The sequence below is a fragment of the Elgaria multicarinata genome, chromosome 14, assembly GCF_023053635.1.
Source record: "Elgaria multicarinata webbii isolate HBS135686 ecotype San Diego chromosome 14, rElgMul1.1.pri, whole genome shotgun sequence".
Lineage (NCBI taxonomy): Eukaryota > Metazoa > Chordata > Lepidosauria > Squamata > Anguidae > Elgaria > Elgaria multicarinata.
The window spans coordinates 28360569-28387163 of NC_086184.1; the positions used below are offsets into that span (position 1 = coordinate 28360569).

The 26595-nt window shown below is 43.6% G+C and overlaps 1 protein-coding gene across 4 annotated transcripts in view; it reads right to left on the reverse strand.

Moving 5' to 3' along the window:
* Window positions 1–26595, reverse strand: part of AMFR (autocrine motility factor receptor) — a 332677-nt gene that overhangs the window by 288260 nt on the left and 17822 nt on the right. For 2 of the 4 annotated variants that reach the window (XR_010026137.1, XR_010026136.1), the window contains exons 6-14: window positions 26362–26494; window positions 24728–24861; window positions 22111–22221; window positions 16972–17162; window positions 14968–15071; window positions 12898–13032; window positions 9781–9864; window positions 6992–7176; window positions 4445–4952 (exon numbers count right to left, since the gene is read on the reverse strand). Coding sequence is in view for 2 of the 4 variants with exons in the window: in XM_063141308.1 (XP_062997378.1) it covers window positions 4808–4952; window positions 6992–7176; window positions 9781–9864; window positions 12898–13032; window positions 14968–15071; window positions 16972–17162; window positions 22111–22221; window positions 24728–24861; window positions 26362–26494 (1222 nt within the window). In the remaining 2 variants the exon portion in view is untranslated. Of the gene's footprint in view, window positions 1–3398; window positions 4953–6991; window positions 7177–9780; window positions 9865–12897; window positions 13033–14967; window positions 15072–16971; window positions 17163–22110; window positions 22222–24727; window positions 24862–26361; window positions 26495–26595 lie in introns of those variants that run through there. The other 2 variants (XM_063141308.1, XM_063141311.1) reach the window with 2 other exon arrangements.

Genomic DNA, 26595 nt, shown 5'->3' on the forward strand with positions numbered 1-26595 from the left:
GTTTTTCTTCACTAGATGAGCAGCAATTGAATTCATTTCCACAAGTTCTCATTGTAGGGATGAATTAATTATTCTCTCTCTCCCCACCCACCCCAGACTTGCTAGTCTCCTCTTGATGCTACAGCTATCGATTTGTACATGTGTGAGTCAGGTGTGTGATGCTCACAGATCTGAAAATAGCAAATCTGAGCACTTCCTTTCTCTGATAGAAACAAGCTAAGGACTTAACTTTCTGAGGCTGTGTTCAGAAGACACCTTAAACCACGGCCTTAACCACGTTGAATAAGGCTTTTTGTTTTATTCGCCATGGTTAAAGCTGTGGTTTAAGGTGTCTTCTGAACACAGCCTGAGAGTCCTAAATGTACCCACATAGAACACTTGGAACCTGTGAACATCCAGCCTGTAGCTGGGATGAGCTGGGTTAGAACAAGGCAAGAATCACCAGCTGTGACCTGTAGAACAAGGGATTTACTGTGTGTTTCACAAGGAACAAAGTGTCCGCAGACCCTGGTTGGTTTGGGAAGTTGCAGCTTGAGTAAGACGCATGCTGGTTTTCACTAGCAATGGGGGAGAAATGTGGTCTTACCTAATTTCACACTTTCGAATCACTACGCAAACCAAAGCTCAAGTTATCCTTTAAAGTTGACACTTTTCAAAATATTGCAATGGAGTCCTCCATTCAAGAAATGCACACATTAGAGAAAATAATGTTCAAATATATATTGTGTGAGGGGAAACTACTTCCAATAAATGTGTATATTGGCCAAATATGCATACAAAATGCATGTATTAGGAGAAATGTAAACAAAAGTGTTTATGAATTTTCATGCTTTAAGGACAAACAAACTCAAAATTCAGGACAAACCCAACTTAAGAACTGAAAAATGAAAAACTGAGAGAAAATTAAGTTGACAGGTTAAGCTATGCGTAGTTTCCCAGGGGCTCAAGAACCAAAGCTCAACTTCTATGGGAATCTCTGGCTGGCTGTAACAGCCATTGGTTCTGACAGCTGCTACAGGCGTCTGCTAAATCCCATTCCAGCCTCAAGTCAGCCACTACCACTGCTGCCTGTTCACTGTTTTGGGTTGTGCCTGGCTTTCAGGCAGTACAGGACGAGGAACAAGGAAGTTGAGGATGCAGAATAGAATGCAGGTTAGCTCAAGTTAGCGTTACTTTTCATGTGACAACACAGCAATGCTTTTCTTTCCTCTTCTTTACTGTATTTCTACACCATCCAACTGCCAAGGCTCTCTGAGTGGTTCGCACACACCTTCCCGCACTCTTGTTTCTGTCATGTCCTGCCCTGCTCCCCCTGGGTTGGAAGAAGGTGTTTCAGGTGATCAATCAGAATCAGACTCTGAAGCAGAGGAGTCGGCGCCAGACACAGGCCAGCCTGTACCAGTGGGAGAGAAAGCTCTCACGGGCTCTTCACCAGCTGGGAGTGAACCCTCTCCAGAGCTTATCTTAAGGGTAAACAATACACAGTCAGTGGCAAGCCAATATTCTTCCAAGGGGGAGAGCACGGAGAGGTTAGCCGATCCTAGAGTACGCCGCAGATTAAAATGGGCGGACGTCAAGGAAGGCGAGAGAAAGTCAGCCCGGCTGGCGTCCCGTTAGAAGCCGCCTCAGAACTAGTCTCTCTGAAGTTACTGTGTCTTGGGAAAAGGCTTTCCATTCTTCTTGAAAGGACAATTGTCTTGCATAGTTTTGCCTAGGGGAAAGTTCCTAAAGATTAGAGTCTCTTCAGGTGGGAAGAGATGTTTATTGCTTGAATAAAGCATTGTGGATTACTTAGTAGGCCTCGTTATTGTCTCCCAAGAAGGCAAAAGGTTTTTGAGAAACACGACAGCTTCAATGACAGAAATACAGAACCTGGAAAGGGTCTTCTTCCAGCACACCCCTACACAATTACCACAAAGCTGGTCATACACACTCAGTGGTTCGGTTCACACATCACAACCACCCAGGGTTTTTTGTTTTTGTTTTTTAAACCCTGGGTTGTTGTGAACTTTGTGAGAATGAGCAAGTGAGCATGCTGTCTCCTGCTGCCTGATAGCTCTCACTGCAAGCAGGAGGAGCTAAACCACCTGGTTATGCACCGCTGGGGTAGAGGTATCCGAGAAATGGAACCCAAGGTTTGTTTCTGGATTCCAATTCTGGGTTGCCTATCGCCCAGTAACCCAGAACTCCTGGTTCACACATAATGGAGTACCCCTGGGTTGTTCAGCTCCTCCTGCTTGCAGCAAGGGTGACTGGGCAGCAGGAACCAGGAACCCTGGGTGGTTGTGATATGTGAACCTGCACCCAGGTTTGCTATGTTAATGTGTGGGGAATCAGCCTGAGTTTTAGCTTCCAGGACATGTGGATACTAGGGCATATATGTACAGAACAAGCACCTCCATCCCCCAGAAAATGGAACTAGGAGGGGGTGCAGAGCAGATTATGAAGCAAGCGAGATCTCCATTTGAAGGCCTCACTTCGGAGAATTGGGTTTTAAGGAAACAATGCGGAGCAAAACAGTGTCAGTCCTTTATATTTCACACACTCATTTTCTCACCCTCCTGATTACTGACTTGGGTCGGTCTAATGGAGAGTCCAAGCATAAGAGATTGCCATCTAGTGGGCAGCTGAGATAACATCAGCAGAAAGGAACCAGAGAAAAAGAAGAAACGTTAGTGATTACTCCTGAAGTCCAAGAGGTAGGAGTGCCATATAAACTGAACAAATTACCAGTCTAGAAGTAGACCTTGCTTTCCATAAGTGATGAAAATCTCTGTAGGGACAGTTGTTTATGATTATGGAACAGAGCACACGTTCATATATAATCCCAGAAATGTACATATCTTTCAAAGTGAGATAAAAAAGAAATTTAACACCAAGTGTCTGACCGTGAGCCCATACAGATGTTCTGCTGCACATTGGCACTTGATGTGTGGGAAAACTCTCTTTATTGTTGGCTAGTGTGACCACATGAAAAGGAGGACAGGGCTCCTGTATCTTTAACAGTTGTATTGAAAAGGGAATTTCAGCAGGTGTCATTTGTATGCATGCAGCACCTGGTGAAATTCCTCCTTCATCACAACAGTTAAAGCTGTAGGAGCCCTGACCCTTTTGTATATGGTCACTCTAGTATAGCTCCTGGAACTTTAACTGTTGCAATAAAGAGGGAATTTCACCAGGTGCTGCATGCATATAAATGACATCTGCTGAAAACCTCTTTTCTATACAACTGTTAAAAATACAGAAGCACTGTCCTCCTTTTCTTATGGTCACCCTACCATTGGTAGGTTGATAAAGATGACCAAGCTATCCCAGAATGCAGTTGATGGGGGAGAACAGTTGGAGGGGGTGTGAAGGGAAAAAGACGTGCATGTTTGTAGGAAAGAAGTTTGGAAATGTTTCCAACACTGATCAAGAATTTTATTTCCTTTTTTAAAACAATAAAAACAAAGAGCTGTGCTCTGAGCAAAACTGAATCACAAAAAAGAGTGTGTGTCCCCCAAAAAGTTTACTAACAGCATTGCAAGGTAAGGCTTTCCAAAGGGGTTTATCGAAATAAGTTATCTTCAGTTAAACATACAATTCATCGTTTTCTTATATTGACTTTCAAAGATCCTAAAAACCTGCAGTAAAAAGACAATTTCCAATATATATATTTTTTAATACTGGGTACCTTCTGAAGGACAATGATACGCCTCAAACACTTAAAAATTACCAGGCTGCCATCATAAAACTCATGTATGCATCCTAAGACCAACACGTCTACCAGAGTTTTGCAATACTCAAGAAAAGTTTGACCACGCATAAGATGTCGGTAGCCCTCAGTTATCTTAAATCTTGTATATCTGACTAGGATAACGGGCAGACACGTTATTGCAAAATGTAAGATTATAAAAATATCCTTTTGCATGCTGCCTGTCTCTCTTCAATAACGGCCAACTCCCGCTCCACAATGGAGCCTTCCCTGGAGGCTGCCTCCAAGATCAAACGTCAACCCTCTCGTCGCTGTACCTGCTTACTGAAACATTGAATTAAGAAGTCTAATATAGCCGGGCTGGTTGCCCTTTATTCCCATTTCCTCCCCTTCGCCACATATCTATTGCTGGCAATGAAATGCATAGAAAAAACCAACCAGCCAGCCTCCTGGCAGGAAGAACCCAAGAATGTTCAAGCTGTCCATGCTGGGGCCACAGAGAGATGCCACCGGGCTTAGCGCCACTCTAAGCTTTCACGTCTTTCACGCGAAGACATCTCCTCCTCTTGGCACACTCCACTCCCACACTCCAATGCCACTTTTCTAGAAAACGCCTATGCAACATTGGAACACTTATTCTTGAACCGTGTAATTGTTTGCCCCAACGTCTGCTTACGTAGGAGAGTGGTTTTGTCAAGGCCACCCTTCATTTCTCACCTACTCTGTTTCCTCTGGGCAGGGGGGGAGGACTTAAATGGGACAGACCGGCAAGCTCACTGCATCAGGGCAGTGACTGGACATGGCCCTTGCCAGCCACTGTCCCCTGCAATTCACATTAAGCAGCAGACCAGGCCTACAGCTTTAAAGGCTGCGTTTTTGGTTTGCAAAGGGGGGAAATGTGTGTCACTTAAATAAAATAAAAAAAAATACCCAAGGAAGGTTAATTTGTCAGCTGTCCAAACACTTATTAGATATCACATGCTTTATACAGTGAAGATGCAGCCAGCTCACTGGTGCTCAGCACAGCTTGCTGAGCTCTGAACACATCCTCCTCACTGACAGGGAGCGCGCAGAATGGCGTAAAGGGAAAGGAACAGGAGGAGCCGGAAAGCGTTAAGACGGGTGCTGCTTCTGAAGCCTTCGCTCTGCTGCAGCCGCCAACATTCTGCGACGCAAGGTGATGGAGTCAGAGGTCGTTCCTTCGGCCTGCAAGGGGAGGTCTGAGGCGGTGTCATCGGGCATTTTGGTGAGGTAACGCCTAGAAGGAGAAAAACTGAATGGGTGAAGGGAAAACAGAGGTTCACTCTGGTTACAGAGGCTGCCCTGGTTTGCATTCAACCCTGGGTGTGCAGACCCATCGCAAATTAAAATTCTGAACCCAGTTCAAAGTCTGCACCAAGAAAGGTTGCACCTTGTAGTCTGTATAAATTATGCACTTCTTACATTTTAGTTGTAATGTTTACTATCTTGCATAATTTATTCTGATTCTGCTATGTCTCCTTGATCCACTCCTCGGGCTTCTAAGATAAAAGAGGGCGCTGCCCATATATTTTTCAAGGATATATTCAAAACCATAAAAGCTAGAAATTTGCACGATACTTTTTCCCCCTCTGCTGAGACATTCCTTATGGAAGTTTGTATCTGTGATCCAAGTACAAAACATGCACATGTTGCATGAGTCAGGAAGGACACGTGCATGCATCAATTGTGGCCTTTTCTTTGAAATATGCACAAGGAATGTCCCAGAGCTCATAAGAACATAAGAAGAGCCCTGCTGGATCAGACCAAGGGTCCATCTAGTCCAGCACTCTGTTCACACAGTGGCCAACCAGCCATCAGCCAGGGACTAACAAAACAGGACATGGTGCAACAGCACCCTCCCACCCATGTTCCCCAGCAACTGGTGCACACAGGCTTACTGCCTCAAATACTGGAGATAGCACACAACCATCAGGGCTAGTAGCCATTGATAGCCTTCGCCTCCAGGAATTTATCCAACCCCCTTTTAAACCCACCCAAATTGGTGGCCATCACTACATCCTGTGGTAGTGAGTTCCATAATTTGACTATGCACTATGTGAAGAAGTACTTCCTTTTATTTCTCCTGGATTTCCCACCAATCAGTTTCAGGGGATGACCCCAGATTCTAGTATTTTGAGAGAGGGGGAAAAATGTCTCCCTATCCACATTCTCCATACCATGCATAATTTTGTACACCCCTATCATGTCTCCCTTTAGTCTCCTTTTTTCCAAGCTAAACAATCCCAGCTGATGTAACCTTCCCTCATAGAGGAGATGCTCCAGCCCCTTAATCATTTCAGTTGCCCTTTTCTGCACTTTTTCTAGTTCTATAATATCCTTTTTTAGGTGTGGTGACCAGAACTGTACACCGTATTCTAAGTGTGGTTGCACCATAGATTTGTATAAGGGCAGTAGGATACTGGCCGTTTCATTCTCAATTCCTTTCCTTGTAATGCCTAACATGGAGTTTGCCTTCTTTACAGCAGCCGCGCACTGGGTGGACATTTTCATCGAGCTGTCCACAATCCCAAGATCTCTTTCTTGTTCAGTCACCACCAGCTCAGATCCCATTAGGTTATACTTGAAGTTGGGTTTTTCTGCCCCAACGTGCACACACTTGCCCATACTTTGGAAAGGGAAGAGCCAAAATGTATACTTGTGCACGCCCATTATAAATGAACTCATTTACATGCCTATTTCTGACTTGTGTCTCCATACCTGAGTACCTAGCATCTCATAGGAAGTGGCCTCTAGTTCAAGGAGGATTTGATGAGAGGCAGCTGCGCATGTTTGACATTTCTATGCTACCAGCTGATCCACTCTCCTATACATCAAGCCCCACACACTACTGGTACTCCCAGATACCAGCCAAGTTTAGATCATCTCGTTATCTTTCTTCTCTCAAAGTTTACAGTGAAGGTTTAGTTTCTTTTCTGCAAGAGGCTGACAACGCATTCTGGAGTTCCAGAGATCAGAGGACTGGCGAAATTATTTCATCCAATTCGGTGGCTCCAAGTCAGACATAGCCAAGCAATTGCTCAATGTTTCACATGACAGAAAACACACACTTGCCGCCATTCGGGCATTATAAAAACATGTGCTTTCCCCTCCAGAGGTGGAAACACCAAACAGCCCTGGAAATTTGAGTGGACTTCAACTTAACAAAATAAGGAAAGGAAAAGCATTGAGAAACAGCTCCTGCTGTTTAATGTGGCTTCGATATGGCCGTCTCCCAAGGATGGACCAAAAGATCACGGACACTCAGCACACACACACCTGCGAGCTTGTTGCAACAGGTCTTCCTTCCTTTGTACTAACATCCGCTGCCTTTCATCGGCTGACTTGGAAAACCGACTCCCTCTCACTTCAAAGTTCTCGGTCTCCATGGACTCTGCTTCTGTCTCATTAAACTCTGTCATCTCTTCCAGCCTTGCGTTGAGCTCCAGTGGGACTCTCTCGGCCTACCGAGCAAGAGGGAATGGAAAGAGGAAGAGTTAAGGTTTCCATTCTTTAACTGGACACATCGGAAAAACTGAGGTGTCCAGGTTGAGCAGAATGTGTCTTATTGAAATTACAGGGTGTGCAAACATTGCCGAAATAAATGGAAAATCTGTATCTTTGCAAAAAATATATGCCAGAGGGTAAGGGGAATAAAGGCGTGTGTGTGTGTGGAAGGGTGTGTGTGTGTGTGTTCAAACATGATGTCCCAAAGTATCATGGTGGGGGAGTGGGCTATCTTTCATCCCAAGAGGTCTACTTAGCTAAATGCTACTTCTGCCATCGGAGGCCTTAGCTAGACCTAAGGTTTATCCCGGGATCGTCCCAGCCTGCTCCGGGGATATCCTGTGTGTCATTTACATGAACAGGGATGACCCCGGGACAATCCCAGGACAAACCTTAGGTCTAGCTAAGCCCATAGTCTCCTCAGTTATGAAGAGAAGAGTTTCTCAGATAGTTCTATCAACTAACTCCCAATTCATAAGCAGCAAGAAAAATAGCAGCAGCATATAGAAGGATAAACGTGCACTTGCCAGACAAAATTGTGAAGTTCTACACCAGGGATAGTCAATGTTTTTGGACCAAGGGCACATCTGGCAATTTTAGAAACTGTTCTTAGCACCACCACGTGGGAAAGGACACGTAACCTGCCCCAAAGACGCTGGCTGCGTTTAGACTACACGATAGTCAACAATGGGGTAATAATCAACTCGACATTTGTTTCTCTAGGGAGCACACACCACACAACATGATAATAATCAACCATGGTGTGGATTAGGATCAGTGCTGAATTGACTCTTAGTCCACGCTGAGTGGACTCACTCATCCCCTGCCCTCTCTCCCCACTCAGTCCTCCCACTAGTATCCCATCAGCCATTGCTGCCGAAAATCTATCCAGCTGGCTGGACTAGAGTGGCAGCCGCCACTTTAACTGCTCTCGCCTTGCGACTCTGTGGCTGACAAAATAACCAACGGTGGCTGAGGAAATAACCAACAGTGCCCTCCACACAATATGGTAACCAAAGCCAACTCTGCATAGCATTGGTTATTTGTGTTGGTTATTTCAGCCAAATAACCAACCATTGGTTAAAAAACTCCCTCCACACAATATGATAACACACGGTGGGTTAAATAACCAACCGTTGACTATTTAAACCACCACTGGCTATCGTGTTGTCTGAACCGTCTCTGCCTCTATAAGGCAGAGATGGGATCTGAATCCCAACACGCTTAAACTACTCCATTGAACCCACAATTTTCAGGACCAACAGAAACTCTTTTTCATAGCAATCCCAGCTGCTGGTAAGAAAAAGAGTTGTTATTTTTTTAAAAAAAAAAAGTGGGAGGGGGCAGGACACCTTGGTGGGTGCCAAGAAAGGTGTCCAGGGGCACATTAGTGCCTACTTTTGGCCTACACACATACACACAGAAACACACACACCAAGTTGTAAGTCCATTTTTTTCTGCATGTGTTTTCCAAGGCCAGACACACTTGTCCAAATCTCACATAAGCCTCCTTTACAAATTCCACTCCATACATTCATGAACATGGGGGGGGACGGGACGGGGGGGACAAAAGGGCAGCCTCACTCCCGTTTCCATTCACACATTTCCCTACATGTTTCTTACTCTCTGGCAAATGTTCTTGGCAGGAACGTGGCCTTTCCATTAACTTTGGCAATATTTGCACCCCATGTTCTATCAATAAGATACTTTCAGCTCAAGTTGGGTGGCCTCGGTTTTCTGGTTGGTGAATGTCTGGAGGGGAATTTGTGAAGAGCACTATACTTTAGCACATTTGTGAGTACTGGGGTGGAGATTCAGGTGAAAGCCAACCAGAGATGGTTAGTTATCCTTCTACACATAACCTTAAACTAAACTGTGATGCGAAAAATATGTCCTACTGGAAAAGGGGAGAGGTACCCCTTAGGTCAGAAGAGTTTAAAAGAATTTGCCTTATAACATGTACATGAAAATTAGATTTACATTATGAGGAATCGTTCAGAAACTACAAACAAATTTAATGAGAACTGGATCCTGTTTGTAAAGAACTAGAACAGGTTCCAAAATAAAAACATCTGCCTCCTTATGTCTTCTTTAAGTTAGAACTTTTTTTCATGCGTTTTTTAAATTCTGTAAAAAAATTAAATGAAGAAGAATCAGAAGCTTGAAAGGAAAAAAAAAACACTTCGTTATGGCCTGCTAAGTGAGCAACAAGGACCTACATGCATCCCTTTCCATACACAACACTTCATGCTCAAGGATATAGGATTAAAAGGAACACTATTCTCCGTAGATCCCTAGAGCCCTCCAACCACAAAACACAAGAGAAATGCAAGTAAAAATCAACACAGTCCCAGAACAGATCATTATGCTTACAATGGCAGCCCGTTCACACCTTTCAGCCAGATGCTGTCTGTAATGGCTCCTCCAACTTCCCCAGGGACAAAGCTAAGGAAGGATGCATATCAGGAGCTCTTTCTAGAACCTTAGGGTGATGTTTGTGCTCATTTAACGATACAGTTCTCCTCTGCTGTGATACATGCATTTCCCCCTTGCCAATTTACCTGAGTGACCTCTTCAGCATCCTCTTGATCAGTGGTGTGCCTTTCTAGAGGACTGTTCAACGCAGGTCTGATGCTATCTGAGCGCTGGAGGCATGAATAAAACCAAATTGATTGATGTAAAATGGAAAGCAAGCCACAAACAAAAACCTTAATAAGCGCTGTGGTTGCATCACGCATGATAGTTCTTGCATTCGACTGGCCAATCCCCAAAGTCCCTTCCAACTCTATGATCCTGTGGAAATAACAGTAGCCCCTTGTTCCAAACAATTACAAGTCTTTTTCAGGGTTTGGAAAGCATTGGTGAGGCAGCAATGCTGCCGCTTCGATTCTAGTTTATCTTCTTGGTCAAAGGGTGAGTGCTTTACATGGGGCCGCCCTTGAAGACTGCTCAGATGCAAAATGCAGCAGCCAGATTGCTAACAGGGATAAGAAGATCCAAACATGTAATACCAATTCTGGCCCGGTTGCCCTGGCTGCCTGTACGTTTCCAAGCCCAATTCAAAGTGCTGTTTGTAACCTATAAAGCCTTACACGGCTTGAGACCACAATACCTGATGGAACGCCTCTCCCGACATGAACCTACCCGTACACTGTGCTCAACATCTAAGGTCCAAGGGAAGCTCGGAGGATGGCAACAAGGGAGAAGGCCTTCTTGGTGGTGCCCCCCCCCCCCAATTATGGAACGAACTCCCCGACGAGGCTCGCCTGGTGTCAACATTGTTATCTTTTCAGTGCCAGGTCAAAACTTTTCTCTTTCCCCAGGCATTTAACAGTATATGTTGAGTTTTTAACTGACCCAGAATAGTTGTTTTAATTGGATATTGTATGTAATCTGTTTTTATATTTTTTATTTTTCCTCCCCCCCTCATCCCACTCCAAACATACTGCAGGCCCCGATCCGCATCACCCGCACATTGTAATCTGCGTTATACGTGGGGCTGCCTTTGAAAACGGTCCAGAAGCTTCAGCTGGTACAAAACAGGGCAGCCCGTTTACTAACAGGGACTGGCTGGCGAGATCACATTATGCCAGTCCTTTTACAACTTCATTGGCTGCCAGTCTAGGTCCGGGCCCGATTCAAAGTGCTGGTATTGACATTCAAAGCCCTAAACGGTTTGGGGCCAGGTTATTTGAAGGAACGCCTCCTCCCATATGTACCTACCCGGACCTTAAGATCATCTACAGGGGCCCTTCTCCGTGAGCCCCTGCCAAAGGAAGTGAGGCAGGTGGCTACTAGGAGGAGGGCTTTCTCCGCTGTGGCACCCCGGTTGTGGAATGAGCTCCCCAGAGAGGTCCGCCTGGCGCCTACACTGTACTCTTTTCGTCGCCAGCTGAAGACCTTTTTATTCACTCAGTATTTTAACACTTAATTTTAACTTAAATTATACTGTTTTAACTCTGTATTTTAACCTTATATCAATTTTGCTGCGTGGTTTTATCCTGGTTGTGCTTTTTATATTGTATTTTGTATTTGTGTTTTTTAACTTGTTGGTTGTTTTATGATGGTTTTAATTTTTGTGAACCGCCCAGAGAGCTTCGGCTATTGGGCGGTATAGAAATGTAATAAATAAATAAATAAATAAATAAATTTATGCTTTCTATGGTTTTAAATTGTGTATATTGGTTTTTAATGTTCAGTGTTTTAATCTTTGTAAACCACCCAGAGAGCTTCAGCTATGGTGTGGTATATAAACGTAAATAATAACAACAACAACAAAATACTTATATACTGCCCTTCATTATCAAACCACCGGGTGTTGTACAAAATTAATTGAAACAGCAATTATAATAAAACACAAAGATAAAGCCAAAAGGTCTACAAAGCCTGCTGTTAAAACTGTATTTTAAATCTCTGCATTGCTGCTAAGTTTTATTTTATTCTGATTGTACTTTCATATTGTGGTTTTAAGCTTTGTTATTTCATTTTTTTATGCTGTGCCCTGTGGTTTTAATTTTTCTGAACCACCCAGAGAGCTTCGCCTATTGGGCTTTACAGAAATGAAATGAAATGAATGAATGAATAAAATAAGCATCTAGGTATTACAACAGAGAGTTATATTGCTATTTGTTTGCTTTGCCTCTGGGATCCTTTAATATTTACCAAGAGGAAGGTATGTTAGTCTGTTGTAGCGAAACGGCAATAACAGGAAGGTCCTGTGATGCTTTAAAACAACCTTCCCCCATCTGATGTCCTCCAGATGTGTTAAGACTACAATTCCCAGCATGTCCTGGCCAACCATTGTTGGGAGTTGTGGTCCAATACATCTGGAGGGCACCAGGTCAGGGAAAGTTGTTTAAAAGCTGAATAAGCTTAGATTACAACTTTAAGGTGCCTTGGTTTGTTTTAAAGCTTACGTTGTTCTGCAACCATAAGGGAAAGATATATTTTTAAAAAAAACACCACTCTCTCCTGATTCTTTTTGGTCTACTGTAAAAACATCCCTTGGGCAGCTCTGCTTTTTGGATAGATTTGGGGATTACATGTTGAAAGTACTTCATCACTGAAGATGAATGGATAAAAATGAATCCTTGCACATTCTGTTGTGGTTTCTTGTCATGCTCCTCAACCCTGTTGGGGGTGGGTGGGTAGCAGTTTAAATATGCAAAGTACTTCTCAAACCATGCTTAAGTCAAAAAGCCTGCAAAAAGGCATTCCTATTGCAAGGATGGGAAACTGAGTTAGGGTGCAACCCTATGCATGGTTAGACAGGAAAAAAAGTCTGTCTGGGGAATGCTGGGAGTTTTAGGGCATTTTCTGTCTAAACATGCATAAAATTGCACCTTTAAGGTTACAGTTTTTAAAAAGGCAGATGGTGATGTGTTGCCAACAAAAAGAAGTATGGAGCCCAGTTATCCAATAGCTTTCTATTGGAAAAAAAGAGATGATTCCACATGCTTATAGTTTGGTTGTTAGGATTTCAAATAGGATTTAAAAGCTGATTTTCAACTTTCATCATTGAAGTTTATAGATCAGTATTGCTTAAAGTAACATGGACTAAAAACTTGACATTTATGCTGCAGAACAATCCAGCATACCTGCTGGTGATGGGTCTGAGACTGGAAATACACTGACTATGAACAAACTGGGAAAGGAATACCTGGGTTATTGTGTATTACCTGTGTTGGGAAAGGCACCTGGATACGCCCCTCCAAAATGTTGTCCGTTGTTATTTCTACCGAGCGGGTCAGCTGCAGATCCTGCAGAATGAGGTGGTAGGGCACCTGGGGGAACATCTCTTGAATCTGATGTGCCTAGAAAAAGGCAATGTTTAAATGGTTACAGTTGAGGGATCAAACTGTGGCTGGTCAACTTGCAGGCCATGAACTTCATCCTTTTTTCTTTTTTTTTTAATAATAATTTTTATTTTATTTTTTTAAACATCCAAACAATACAACAATACAATATAAAACAATACCCCATAATACACAATAATAAAAAGTAAACAGTTTAATAAACATAAATTCTAACTTAATTCCGTTTAACATAATCATAATTAACAAAAGTGTGCTCCCCCCAACCACGGGATCTTATTCATATTTCCAAAATCTCATTGCTTCCTCTGGAGGTGTTTTCCCTCTCCCCTTTAATAATACAAATTCCAAGAACTGTTTCCATATTCCTTCAAAATCATTCATTTTTATCATTCCTCTTCTAACTTTCATGTTACATGTTAATTTATCATTAATAGCAATATCCCATATTTCTTTATACCTATCTTCTATATGATAATCCCCTTGAATCTTCCAGTTCCTAGATATCATTAGTCTTGCTGCTGTCAACAAATTCGTTAACAATTCTTTTGTCTCTTGATTACAGTTCAGTTCTCCATAAACTGATAATAATGCCATAATAGCTGTCTCTTCAATCTCCATTCCTAAAATTTCTTTTATCTCTTTAAACACCATTTTCCATAATTTTTGTACATATTCACATTCCCACCACATATGTAAATACGTTCCTTTCTTTGACAACCTCTCCAACATAATGCTGAATTCATCTTATTTATTTTATTTAATTTCACAGGGCTTAGGTACCATTACTTCATCCTGGAGGCCTTAAAAATATCCTTGAGGCCTTAAGAAATGGAAATGTTAAGAACATTGATGGAATGTTTGCCACTCCATATCATAAGAACATAAGAAGAGGCATGTTGGATCAGACTAAGATCCATCTAGTCCAGCATTCTGTTCAACCAGGGGCCAATCAGCTGGCAACCAGGAACCCACAAGCAAGACACAAGTGCCACAGCACCCTACTACCCATGTTCCCCAGCAACTGGTGTATATAGGCTTACTGGCTCTGATAGTGGAGGTAGCACAGCCATCAGGACTAGTGGCCACTGATAACTTTCTTGGCCATGAATTTGCCCAATCCCCTTTTAAAGCCATCCAAATTAGCGATCATCGCTACATCTTGCGTGAATTCCATAGTTTAAATATGTGCTGGGTGAAGAAGTCCTTCTTTTTATATGTCGTGAATTTCCACCAATTGGCTTCACGGGATGATCCACATTCTAGTAATATGAGATGGAGAAAAATGACTCCTTATCCACTTTCTCCACACCATGCATAATTTTATACACTTCTATCCTGCCTACCCTCACTCACCCTTTTTCCCAAGCCAAACAGTCCCAGCTGTTGTAATCTTTCCTCATGCAGGAGTTGCTCCAGCCCCTTGATCATGTTAGTTGCTCTTTTCTGCATTTTCTCCAACCCTACAATATCCAGTTTTAGCTGCGGTGACCAGAACTATACACAGCATTCGAAGTGTGGCCGCCGCACCATGCATTTGTATAAGGGGAGGATAATCTTGGCATCACTGATTACAAGTAATGGCCACTTCTTTTCTGTTTGAGAAGCTGATGTGATTGCAGGGGGCGAGAGATGATGAATGTGTGTGTGTCTGCGTATATATATAGTGTGTGTGAGAGAGAGAGAGGCAGAGAGGAGAGAGACAGAGAGTGTGTGAAGTGTCTATGCTTCATTGGGGCTCTATGTCAGCAGTGGGATGACCCCGTCCACTTTGGGGATCAGCACCACCCATTGTTGATATGGAGACCCCAACATCTTTTTCCTGAACCAATTTGGCTCTTGGGCTTAAAAAGGTTCCCCGTGCCTTTTGTACACTGATAATGCTATATAAGTGAATAAAAACACAGCAGTGTGCAAAGTATTAATCAGTCTTACCATGGCGTTGAGCTGGGAGTTGCTTGCCTGCGCAATACCAAGGATATTGGTGGTATGCATCACCTCCACTGAAAAGCTGGGCAGCCAGCTAGCAATGCGGGATCCTGGAAAAGAGAAACCAAAAACCAAGGCACTTGAGAAATAGTTTGGAGTAATTTGCAAGTTTGCCCTCAACCATCTATGTTTCACTACAGACATTTGCAAGATGGAGTCTATCAGGAGCAAAGACAAAAATTAAGATGTAGTACTCTTGCGGTAGCTATCATTGACTAATGTTTGACTGTGAAGTGCAAGATAAGGACTTGAACTGATGTGGGAGCTGACAGAAGAAGAAGGGTCCTGGAGTTTTATTAAATGAAAAACCTCCCCAAAACAGCAGAAGGAAGTGAGAGGTTATGGATTCATGGCCAGAACTGTGTGCATGGAATTATTTTATGGCAGTGCAGTAAAAACACAGGATGTAGTACTTTGAACAGAAACCTTTTCCCTCTGGATGTTGGATGATGATGATGATGAGCAAATTTCCATCCATTATGGCTGCTGAAGGTATATTTGAAAGTATGTGGAGCAATACTGCAGAGATATCAATATCTCTGAGGGGGTGGCTGCTTAAAATGTCCAGCTTTTGAGGGTGGGTCTTCAGTGACTCACATAGCTCTTTGCTCACTTATCATGACTGGTCAAACCAGAATTATGGAAAAAAAGTGAGAACTGTAGAATAAAAATGCTCAAAATAAGTGGTGCATATAATTGATCCCAGCCACAGAAGCCAGTTTTTCTTGATAATGAAGAATCTGGATTGTCTGGGCACAGAATGTTGGTCTGAGCCCTCTTCATGGCTCAGCTAACATCTAACACAGAAACACTGGAGAGTCAAAATGTTTCCTGTTCAATGATTCCTTCATAAAATATGCTGCAAGCTGCAAGGGAACGAACAGCGTTCTTTGCTCCTCTAGATGCACATTGTCCATAGGACAAAATACTCAGGACACTTGCCCGCCCACCGCTTGACTCTTTAAAATTACACTTCAATTTTGTTTTGTTTTGTTTTGAGTTCTATACAAGAGTGTCCAGAACATGAAATATCATTCCAGCCCTATGAACAGTTATTTTTAAGTTGGCAGCTAGATAACTAGCAATTCTTTATTTGCTCGTTCAAGGTCAAGGTATTAGAGATCCATGTAAACATTAAGATTTTCTTAGTCCTGCAACCGTGTATCAAATGACCCTAACTAAGGGCAGCTAAGCACATGCACATTCTGTGTTACAAGTTGTGGTTTATTAAAAAGATCAGCATATTCACCTGAGGACAAGAGATACACAAGAGGTTCATTATTGGAGCTCCTGGTACTTTAAAAAACAAATTGAAATGCCGGGCGGTGTGTGTGTGAATTTCCTCAAAGCATTAGTGTTGGGCTAAGGACAATTAACCCTTTTCTCCTGCATTATTTTCCCAGTCTAAATTCACTATCCGCCCAACTTGCTGTTTTGTCTGAAGACTGGAGGGGGGGAGATATAGGTACCTGTGAATGAGGGGCGAGCTGCTAGATGGTCTGCAGCTGCCCCAAAGCTGAGATTTGTGCAAATTCAAGGCTGGAAACATTTACAGAAATTGAGATGTTTGCAAAATCACGGCCATAAATAGCACAATTTGCATTATGTCTGCAATTTTGCGCAGTGTGCTATTAATGGCCGCAATTTTGCACAAATCACGATTTCCGCAAATGTTCACAGCACCAAATTTGCAGATTGCAATTTGTGCAAGCCCCAATTTGCGCTAATCAGGATTTGTACCCTAAAAGACCAAGCGGGAAAACGCGAACTTCCTGACTCAGCATGTGCCAAGTCAAGTCAACTCAGGGATCTGCGAGCTGGCATCTGAGGGGCCAAGCTGACAAAAACTCACCAAGCTCCGCCCACAAACTGGATTCCTCTTACATCCCAATCCTGCCCTGTTATCCAGATGTTCCAACCAAGTCAACTCATAGAAGCAAATAAACCAACCATCAAAGTGAAAGAAGTGATTGTGCTGGTTCAGGTGAGGTCTGCCTTCAACTACTGCCACGGGAGCCAAGTTTTCATCCAGGTTCTCCCTTTGGTGATCCTCCCTAGCGCGATGGCTGTCCGTGATATTCAGAGACATTCTGCAGGTAGGGCAGGAAGTGTCTTGTTCAAGCCAGGAGCGCAGGCATGAGCTATGAAAACGCAGAGAAAATTCAGGGAATCTCTTAGGAGGAAGTCACAAGGAAGTCCATGTCTTCTCTCAGAAGAAGTAACAGACTACACACATTTTATCACCATCATCTAATAGATTACACTAGACCCTAGAAATGACTCGCTCATATACCAGCCTTTTCTGTTAATGTAATTTAAACTCTGTCTACCTGCATCCACCCAAATGCTGGAGAACTGATAAATGCCAGTAAAGCCTGCAATGACCAATATTTATAATAAGCTAAATCTAAAAAAATAAATAAAAAAAATCAGAGTTCATATATCAGGGATGCAGAAGGCCAAATCCAGCCCTCCTGAGGGTTATATTGAGCTCTCCAGGGTTACCCAGATGGCCATGCCCTCTTCTATCGGCCACACCCCCTTTCCATGCCCAACAATCGTTTGGTCGTTTCCCAGCCTTAGTGCAGTTCTTCCCCTGTTCTAAAAGGTTCAAATGCCTCTCCCAAGTCTTTAGTTACTGGCAGTAAGAGCTTGAAGCTAAAATCATTTTGGCCCCGCCCCTTTTGCCTTCAGCCCTGTCTAGTACAGGAGTGCAGCCCCCACCCGACCCAAGAGCTCCTCCGAAATGGAATACAGAACTCAGGCTGAACACCCCTGGTTTAGATGCACGCTAAGTGACAGACTAGAATTGCCGAACAAGCGTGCACCATTCCTGATGACGTTTAGTTAGAATTGTAGGCTAGTTTTCCCACCGAAAGGCTTACAATAATAACAAAATCCATCAACCGTGTTATAAAACACTTAAAATTAAACGATAAACAATAAAGAAGAGCTTATATAAGGATAAAACCGTGCGCTCAAGACCTTAGAAAGCTGGGTAGAGCAGACAGGCGCCAAAACCCCAAGCGCCTAAAACCTTGGTGGAGCAGACTTGGAGGATGTGTTTTCGGATGGTGTTCCACAAGGGTGATCCCACCACAAGGGGGGGAAAATCACTATTTGTAGTGGGGAGGGGGGAATCTTATACAGATGGTGGCGGCAACCAAAGCAATGCCTGTCCACTTGGCTTGAATTCACAGGGAGGATACATTTGAGAGAAGGAGGCTCCCGTGCACACCCTAGACCCAGACAGTTTAGGGCTTTAAAACATCAAAAGCAGCACCTTGGCAGGATCTATACTACTGCTTTAAAGCGCTTTATAACAGTTATAAAGCGCTTTAACTGTTTTATTATAAAACTGTTATAAAGCGCTTTAAAGCAGTAGTGTAGATCCGGCCCTTGAGTGTTGCTGTGAAACAAACCTATAGCCAAAGGAAATTTCAGAACGCCAAGCTTCTGTATTCTGAACCACTTGAAACATAGAAATCCTTTTTTATGCCTCTTGATAACAAAAGAAATATATGTGAAAACACAAGCGGAATCGGGGCCAGCTTTCGCTACAGAACATAATAAAGAGGCTCCTTGCAGATAGAACGCCACCTTGGCAGTTGGGGCAAGAAGCTGTATCCCAAACCTGGGATACTGGCTGAACTATACTAGCCCAATACCTACTTTAAAAAGCAAGGAACAGTAACATCTAGTGGTATTGGCAATTTGTAAATAACTACTTAGTATTTCTAAGTGTCTATATAGTATATGTGACCACTGAGGAAGACCCTCCTTTAGGGTCGAAACGCGTTTGGTCTGGGTTTTTTTTTTAAAAAAAAAATCCTTGACTTTGAGTGTTTTTTTAATGGGTTCTTAGTATTTGTTAGTGTGTTCCTAATGTGTTCTTAATGTCAGACTACACAGCCCTACAGTGGCAATATACTTTTTTCTGCACTAGTGAAACTTATTAACGTATTAAAAAGGCTTTTATAATACTTATCCACCTTTGTAGTATATGTGAACACGGATAGTGATACGATCCGCCCCTTTCTCCTACTTTACAGGAGTCAAGAGTTGCCAGAGCATATATGACATACTACTACTTATCCATCTCGTCTAGAGTAGTTTTTACCAAGAGCTTCGCAATGACTATCAGATTGACCCCCGCATCAAGTTTGTAAGGCAGGAAAGGATTGCTCCCAATTCGATGTAAGTCAGCTCCATGGATAAAGAAGGGTTTTTAACTGGGTATTCCCCCAGCAGTATCCCTACTACACTACAGTGGCTGGCTCTCAGGGTACATTGTGACTTAAGACAACCAATGATCACTCTTGATTCATGGTGCTAAAAACCAATAGTCATGAGCATAAGTTGACCTCATGGGAAAGCAGCTATGCCTTCTCAAGCATGTGCAAAAGCAGCTCTTGAAGGGGCGTGCCCAGGCTTCTCAAGGGAATGGAAGTGTCTGCTTGTAGGGGCTAATTATCTTATTAGAGGCATCATGAAACCCTGACAAATATTTATGACACAGCTTGAATGGATGTCAACAAACCTGATCCCTGGTTTCTGAAGGGAGAGGTTGTGGTTCAGCAGTACAGCACATGTTTTGTATACAGAAGGTGCCAAGTTCGATCCCCGACATCTCCAATTAAGGCTAGGAAGGAACCCTGCCTGAAAACCTGGAGTTTTTCTGCCAGTCAGTGTCGACAATACTGGGATAAATGGTTCCCAGGGTCTGAGGCCATAGCTAGACCTAAGGTTTATCCCTGGATCATCCAGGGATCAAACCTGTTCATCTAGGTGACACACAGGGGATCCAGTGCTCAGGCAGGGGCGAACCCTGGGTGATCCCAGGATAAACCTTAGGTCTAGCTGTGGCCTGACTCAGTATAAGGCAGCTTCCAAGGTTCCTTTAATATCCCTCCAGTTTGATGCTGGAACTTGCACAGCTGAGACAGGAGCAGGAGGAGCAACTACCAAAAAGGTGCTTACCAAAGCAACACATCTACAGAGGAATACTTCAGATATTAAGAACCCAGTTAAATCAGACTAAAGGTGGTTCTGGGTCAGACAGAGGCTTCCATGAAGCTCCCAGCAGGATGTGAAGACAACAGCCTACCCCCACCAACGAAATTGATATTCATCAGTGTCCTGCCTTGGAACCCAATAGCCCAGGACTAAGCGACATGGAGCTCATGCACACCACTGCAGCCCCGAACACCTTTCTTGATGCCCATGAGCTGCCCTGCCCCTCTCATTTTTCTTTTTCAATTAAAACATCAGAAGACACCTTAAACCATGGCTTTAACCATGGTGGTTAAGCCAGAAAGCCGGGCCTTGTTCAGAAGACTCCTTAAACCAGTGGTTCTCAACCTTTTTTGCTCCATTCCCCCCTTTCATCATTGTTCAGAAATTCCCCCCTTCCCAAGATAGTCTAACTCAAAAGGTGCATTCCAAATAATATGCATATAATAAGGGGCAATGCAACGTATGACGCCTTTTACATTCTCAGCTCCCATGCTTTGTGTTGCCCCCTTAAATGGAAAGTTTGGAACTTCTAGGATTGCGAGGGAGGGAGGGAAAAGACAGCAAAGACCTGGCTTTTGCAGACGACATGACACTTTTCTGGGACATTTTTAATAACATGTGTAGGAAGACATAATCTACAGGACATCATACTCTGCTGAACAGTGGTCCCAATTCCCCCCCCCCCGGAACCCTAAAATTCCCCCCGGGGGGGAATTCCCCCCTTGTTGAGAACCCATGGCTTTAACCGCGGTGAATAAGGCTTTTTGCCTTAGTCGCCGTGGTTAAAGCTGTGGTTTAAGGTGTCTTCCGAATGGGGCCATTTTCTTACCAGCAGCCAGGATCACTTCAAAGCAAAGTGACGGCCTCTAGCTGCTGCCATCTTTATTTCCCATGAACAACACTGGGCTACACATTGGGCTCAAAGACGTTCTTAGGAAGCGAAGGTGGCTGGGAGCTGTGGGCAAATGCTTTTCTCTGCAGCAGGCTGTACCTCCAGGAAAACGCCTTGCCTGGTAAGCTGTGTGGGGAGGGCTATCGAGGAAAAGCTTATGCCAGTGTTTGCCCAGCAATTTCTCTCTCTTCTTTTTAAAACACACTGGGAAAGGGCTAGACTGCACTATGAATGACAGCATCTATCCTTTCAACTAATGTATGCTGTTCTGGATAAGTGGACAGGAATTCTGTGGATTTTGTTAGACTATGCTCCTGTTCCATTCATTCGTTATTTCTATACCGCCCAATAGCCAAAACTCTCTGGGCAGTTCACAACATGATAAACGTTAATATAAAAGCTTTGGCATACAAAAATTGTAAATAGGTTTAAAAAATAACAATAGAAGTACCAGGACCCAGATAAAAATCGAACCAATGACCTAGGGAGGTGTCATGGGCTGTCCCACAGTAGAGGCCTTCAAGAGGCAGCTGGACAGCCATTGTGTCAGGGATGCTTTAAGGGGGTTAAAGCAGGAGGTTGGACTTGAGGGCCTTATAGGCCCCTTCTAACTCTACTATTCTATGATTCTATGAAAAAGCTAAGAATAAAAAGCCCCAATGGGATAGGCAACTGTAACCAGGAAAACCAGTACATTGTTAAGATGTGGAAGGGGGTGGGGGGAGCCTGAATGGAACATAAAAATGAGAGAATGGGTTGTACACTGAAACTGAGCAATTCACTGTAGAAAATCAGAGAACAGCACTTAAGAACAAAAGAGCCCTGGTGGGTCAGACTATTGTCCACCTAGTCCACCACTCTGTTCACACAGTGGCCAACTAGCTGTTGACCAGGGACCAACAAAGCATGACACGGGTGCAACAGCACCCTCCCACCCATGTTCCCCAGCAGCTGGTGCACACAGGTTTACTGCTTCAGATGCTGGAAGTAGCACATAACCATCAGAACTAGCAGCCTCTGACAGCCTTCTCCTTCAGGATATTATCCAACCCCCTTTTAAAGCCCTCCAAACTGGTGGCCATCACTACATCTTGCTGTAGTGAATTCCATCCTTTAACTATGTGCTGTGCGAAGAAGTCCTTCCTTTTATTCTCCCCGGCCTGCGTTCCCCAGGTGCATACTTATGGAAGAGATGCCCGCAAGGGAGTTTCCGCGCAGCCTGCATCGAATCCCAGCAGATGGCACAGTCGTCATTGTTGGCGGCCAGCTCCTCGGGAGTTGCCACTGCAAACCTGCGATAGGGAAAGCAAAGAGGAATATAGAGACCGTTGTTGTGGCCTCACTAAAATACCATCTGAGCTAAGGGTTCAGTGTGTGAAACCCCTGCTCCAGGGGCCAACACAGACTGAGATTTGGCAGGTGGCTACTCATGAATAGAGCAAACAAACCAGGTGGGGAGGCACCAAAACACTGCTGACTGAAGGAGGCAACCCTGAACCAAAAAGCACACTGCTGATGTGGATTGTGGTATCTTTTATTAAAAGCCCGACGTGTTCCGGGTTATCAAAACTCTGCTGACTCTCATCCAGTCTAAACTACCACGTTGGCTGTATCCTCTGAGGGCATTGTAGTGCCTTCCCTGGAGGGGCCTGCCTGGCACCTACTTTATTGACTTTTCAGTGATAGGTAAAATACGTTTTTACTCTCCCAGGTCTTTAAAAAAGTCCTTTTAAAGGAATTTTAACTAGCTGCCTGAATATTTACCTCTATAAAATTATTTCAAATTACTGTTGCTGCTTTTAAAGCTTATGTTCTTTGTCACTGTTTTATTGCATTTGCTTTTAGTGTGTATGTGTCACTGAGAGTTTCAGCTATAGGATGACTCAGAAACTGAAAGGAAAAAATAAAGACATGAATTTCGTGCCAGGATAGTTTGGTTGCTTCATCGTCGTTTGAAACTTAATATGGCAAAGACTGAATTGCTTGTTTTTCCTCCTAAACCTTCTCCTCATCTCTCATTCTCTCTTACTGTCAATGATGTCACACTTACTCCAGTCAAGGAAGCTCGTAGTCTTGGCTTTATATTTGACTCCTCGCTCTCCTTTATTCCTCATATTGAGGCAGTAGCTAAATCCTGTCGTTTTTTCCTGTATAATATTGCCAGGATTCGATCATTTTTGTCTGTCTCTTCTGCCAAGACTCTTGTTCATGCATTGGTTATTTCTCGGTTGGACTACTGCAACCTTCTTCTCACTGGCCTTCCTTCTTCTCACATCAGTCCGTTGGTTTCTGTTCACCACTCTGCCGCTAAGATCATCTTCTTGGCTCGCCGCTCTGACCATGTAACTCCACTTCTGAAATCTCTTCATTGGCTTCCAATTCACTTCAGAATCCAATATAAACTTCTCCTGTAGACCTACAAAGCTTTTCACTGTCTAGCTCCTTCCTATCTCTCCTCTCTCATCTCACACTATTGCCCCGCTCGTGCTCTTCGCTCCTCTGATGCCATGTTTCTCGCCTGCCCAAGGGTCTCTACTTCCCTTGCTCGGCTTCGTCCATTTTCTTCTGCTGCCCCTTATGCCTGGAACGCTCTTCCAGAACATTTGAGAACTACAAGCTCAACCGCAGCTTTTAAAGCTCAGCTAAAAACTTTTCTTTTTCCTAGCTTTTAAAACTTGATTTTGTTCTGACTTTATACTGTTAGTTTTACCCTACCCAGTGCCTCTTTACCCTACCCTGTGCCTGTTTGCTTTCTCTTCCCCTCCTTATTGTTTTATCATGGTTTTATTAGAATGTAAGCCTATGCGGCAGGGTCTCGCTATTTACTGTTTTACTCTGTACAGCACCATGTACATTGATGGTGCTAAATAAATAAATAAATAAATAAATAAATAAATAAATAATAATAGCAGCATTTATTTAGTTTCTAACTGGGAGCTCTGACTGCTTCCAGCAGTCCCCAACCCTTTTGGCACCAGGGACCGGTTTCGTAGAAGACAATTTTTCCACGGAGCAGGGGGGGTGTGTGTTTTGCTACGCCTGCCCCCCCCGCCCCACTCCAGCGTTCTGGCTTCGCTTCAGCTGGGTGAGCACCCAGCCAAAGCAAAGCCAGGACGCTGGGGTGGGCAGGCGGCTTTGGAACGGCGCACCCGGAAGTCGCTCTCCCAGAGCGGCTTCCAGCCAGGTGCATCATTCCGAAGCTGCCCCACCCCACCCCAGCGTCCTGGCTTCGCTTCGGCTGGGCAGGCGATATGGCGTCCCACACCCAGGTACACTGGGGTGGGGGTGGGTGAAAGCAGCTCACCTGTGCGGCCCAGTTCCTAACAGGCCACGGACCGGACCCCAACTTACCATGTGCATAATTACCATGCTGTGTCACTATTCTGAGCCCTCAGGCCTGCTCACTGCTTCCTCCCAACTGATTTAAAACCAATTAAATCTTATGCAATCAATCAATCATTTATTTCTATACCACCCAATAGCCAAAACTCTCTGGGCAGTTCGCAAAATTATCATACGATTCATTTCACTGGGTGCCAGCCGTAAAAGAAGCACTGATCTATTTATATGCCGTGTGTGACCTCCCAGTCTATTTGAGGCAACTGGAATTCTAGAGATCAGCAAGTTTGCTTTTTACAGGCCAGTTATGAAACCGTAATAAGGGAAATAAATTTAAAAGAATAAAAAAACCCGCCAGCATCTCCCTCCTATTATTATTATTATTATTATTGGCTGGCTGAGTCATATTGGGAGTTGTAGGACTTTTTAAAACATGCATAGGATGGCGCCCTGACTCACCTTGCTTCCATGTTTCCAACCACACGGAGATAGTTCTTGTGGCGGCGAAGTCTACGCTGAACTTCATGGAACAGGTAACGCAGCTGCATAAATATCACCAAGCTGGCCATCGACAACCAGATATTGCCAAATAGCTTCCGGATAAATGTTTTAAAAAAGCATTAAGTCAAGCCAGAGAAAAAGAAGGGGGCCGGGGGGGGGGGGAGGAGGAAGAGACTGGAGAGAACGACACAGGAACACACAGCAATGATCTTTCAAAGCAAGAACGACCCTACTGTGCACAGGGGCTTTCTCTTGGAGGGCCCAACTGAGCTGCATTCTAAAAGCTGCAAGCAAAGTGCCCTCCTTTTCTACCTTAGTAGAAAGCACAGTTTGGGTTTCCAAGCAAAAGCCCTTTCTTGTTTTTTCTGGTGCGAAAGCAGAAGGGGAAAGGACTGCACCTCAGAGGCTGCTTGTGAGATTTAAAGGAAAAAAACGAAACACCATGCTCCTTTATTTTTTGCCCCTTGCAGCTCTCACTCTGGTCCTGCAGCAGGAAGTTGGGAATATATCCTGCAGCAGGAAGGTGGGAGTGCTGGTTGGACTGTTGGGTGGGCAGGGGGACACGAGGTGAAAACAGGTTTCGTGTTGAAGGAGGATTCAAAAGTGGGTCCTGGATCTAGAAAAGCTGAGGCCTTGAACTGATAACATCCACCTCCTATAACACCGAAAATGTATTTGTACAAATGCATTATGCATTTAGTCAATATTCTCGCCCAGAAGGCTACTCTTCTGGAAGGAACTTGGAGCCAGAAGACTTCGTTTGCTGGCATACTGCTCCCAAAAGATAAGATCCCTAAGGAGGAAAGAATAAGCCAGAGGAAGGGGGGGGGGGTGTCTTTTGGAAGCATCCACAGTACAATGAAAGCTACCGTATTAAAAGAAATATATCTTGAAAGCAAGTACGATTATAATCATTACTTAGCTATCTCCGCAGGGAGAAAAAAAATCTTGACATTTCTAGTTGGCATTTACTCAAATGCCTCTCAGTTTAACAGTTTAATATGAAGGCACACCACAACCAAATCTTTCGAGAGAGCTGTGGACTTGCAAGTGTATCATCCATCTAGCTTGAGCTATGCTTGCTGATTTCACTACAGCAGGTCCTAATGCCAAAGAGACAGGCCACTGCCCAGTTTAGGAAGTGGCTTGTCTCTTCTGCAGCGGGAACTTTATTCCAGCGCCAAGTAAAAACATGGCTTTTTAACAAAGCCGTCAATGGTTGAATTCACCAAGCTTGCACATTGTTTTAACTGTTTTAATTGGTTTTACAGCTTTTAAATTCTGTATTGGTTTTAGCTTGGTTAATGGTTCAATTTGTTTTTAGCTGTGTATATTTATTGTTTTATATTGTATAATTTTATCTGTATGCCGCCCTGAGATCATAGTGATATAGGGCGGGAGACAAACGTTTTAAATAAAGAAATAAATAAAAATAAACTGCAGAAGCAAAAACAGCAAGGAAAGTTAACGTTACACATGCTTCTTTGGATTATGGCAGCAATCCTTAACTATCAATTACATTGCATTGTTACTCTGCTATGAAGGCCAGTTTTTGTATTATTTTGTGATCTGCCAGAGTCTACACTGCTTACCAGCATGTGAATGTGATGCATCAGATCCAGTGACAGAAGTGTTAACTCCATGATGAAATCTGTATAATAGACATACGTTCCCTTGCTTTCCCAGGTTCCTTCATGGTTAAGATCCCAGAGATGAATGACATAACTAGATGGAAGAAAGAGAAATCCCTGTATTATTTGAATAGCAACTCACTTCTTTATTATTTGTAGCACAGGCGACAAAAGATTCAAGCCTAACACACTTTG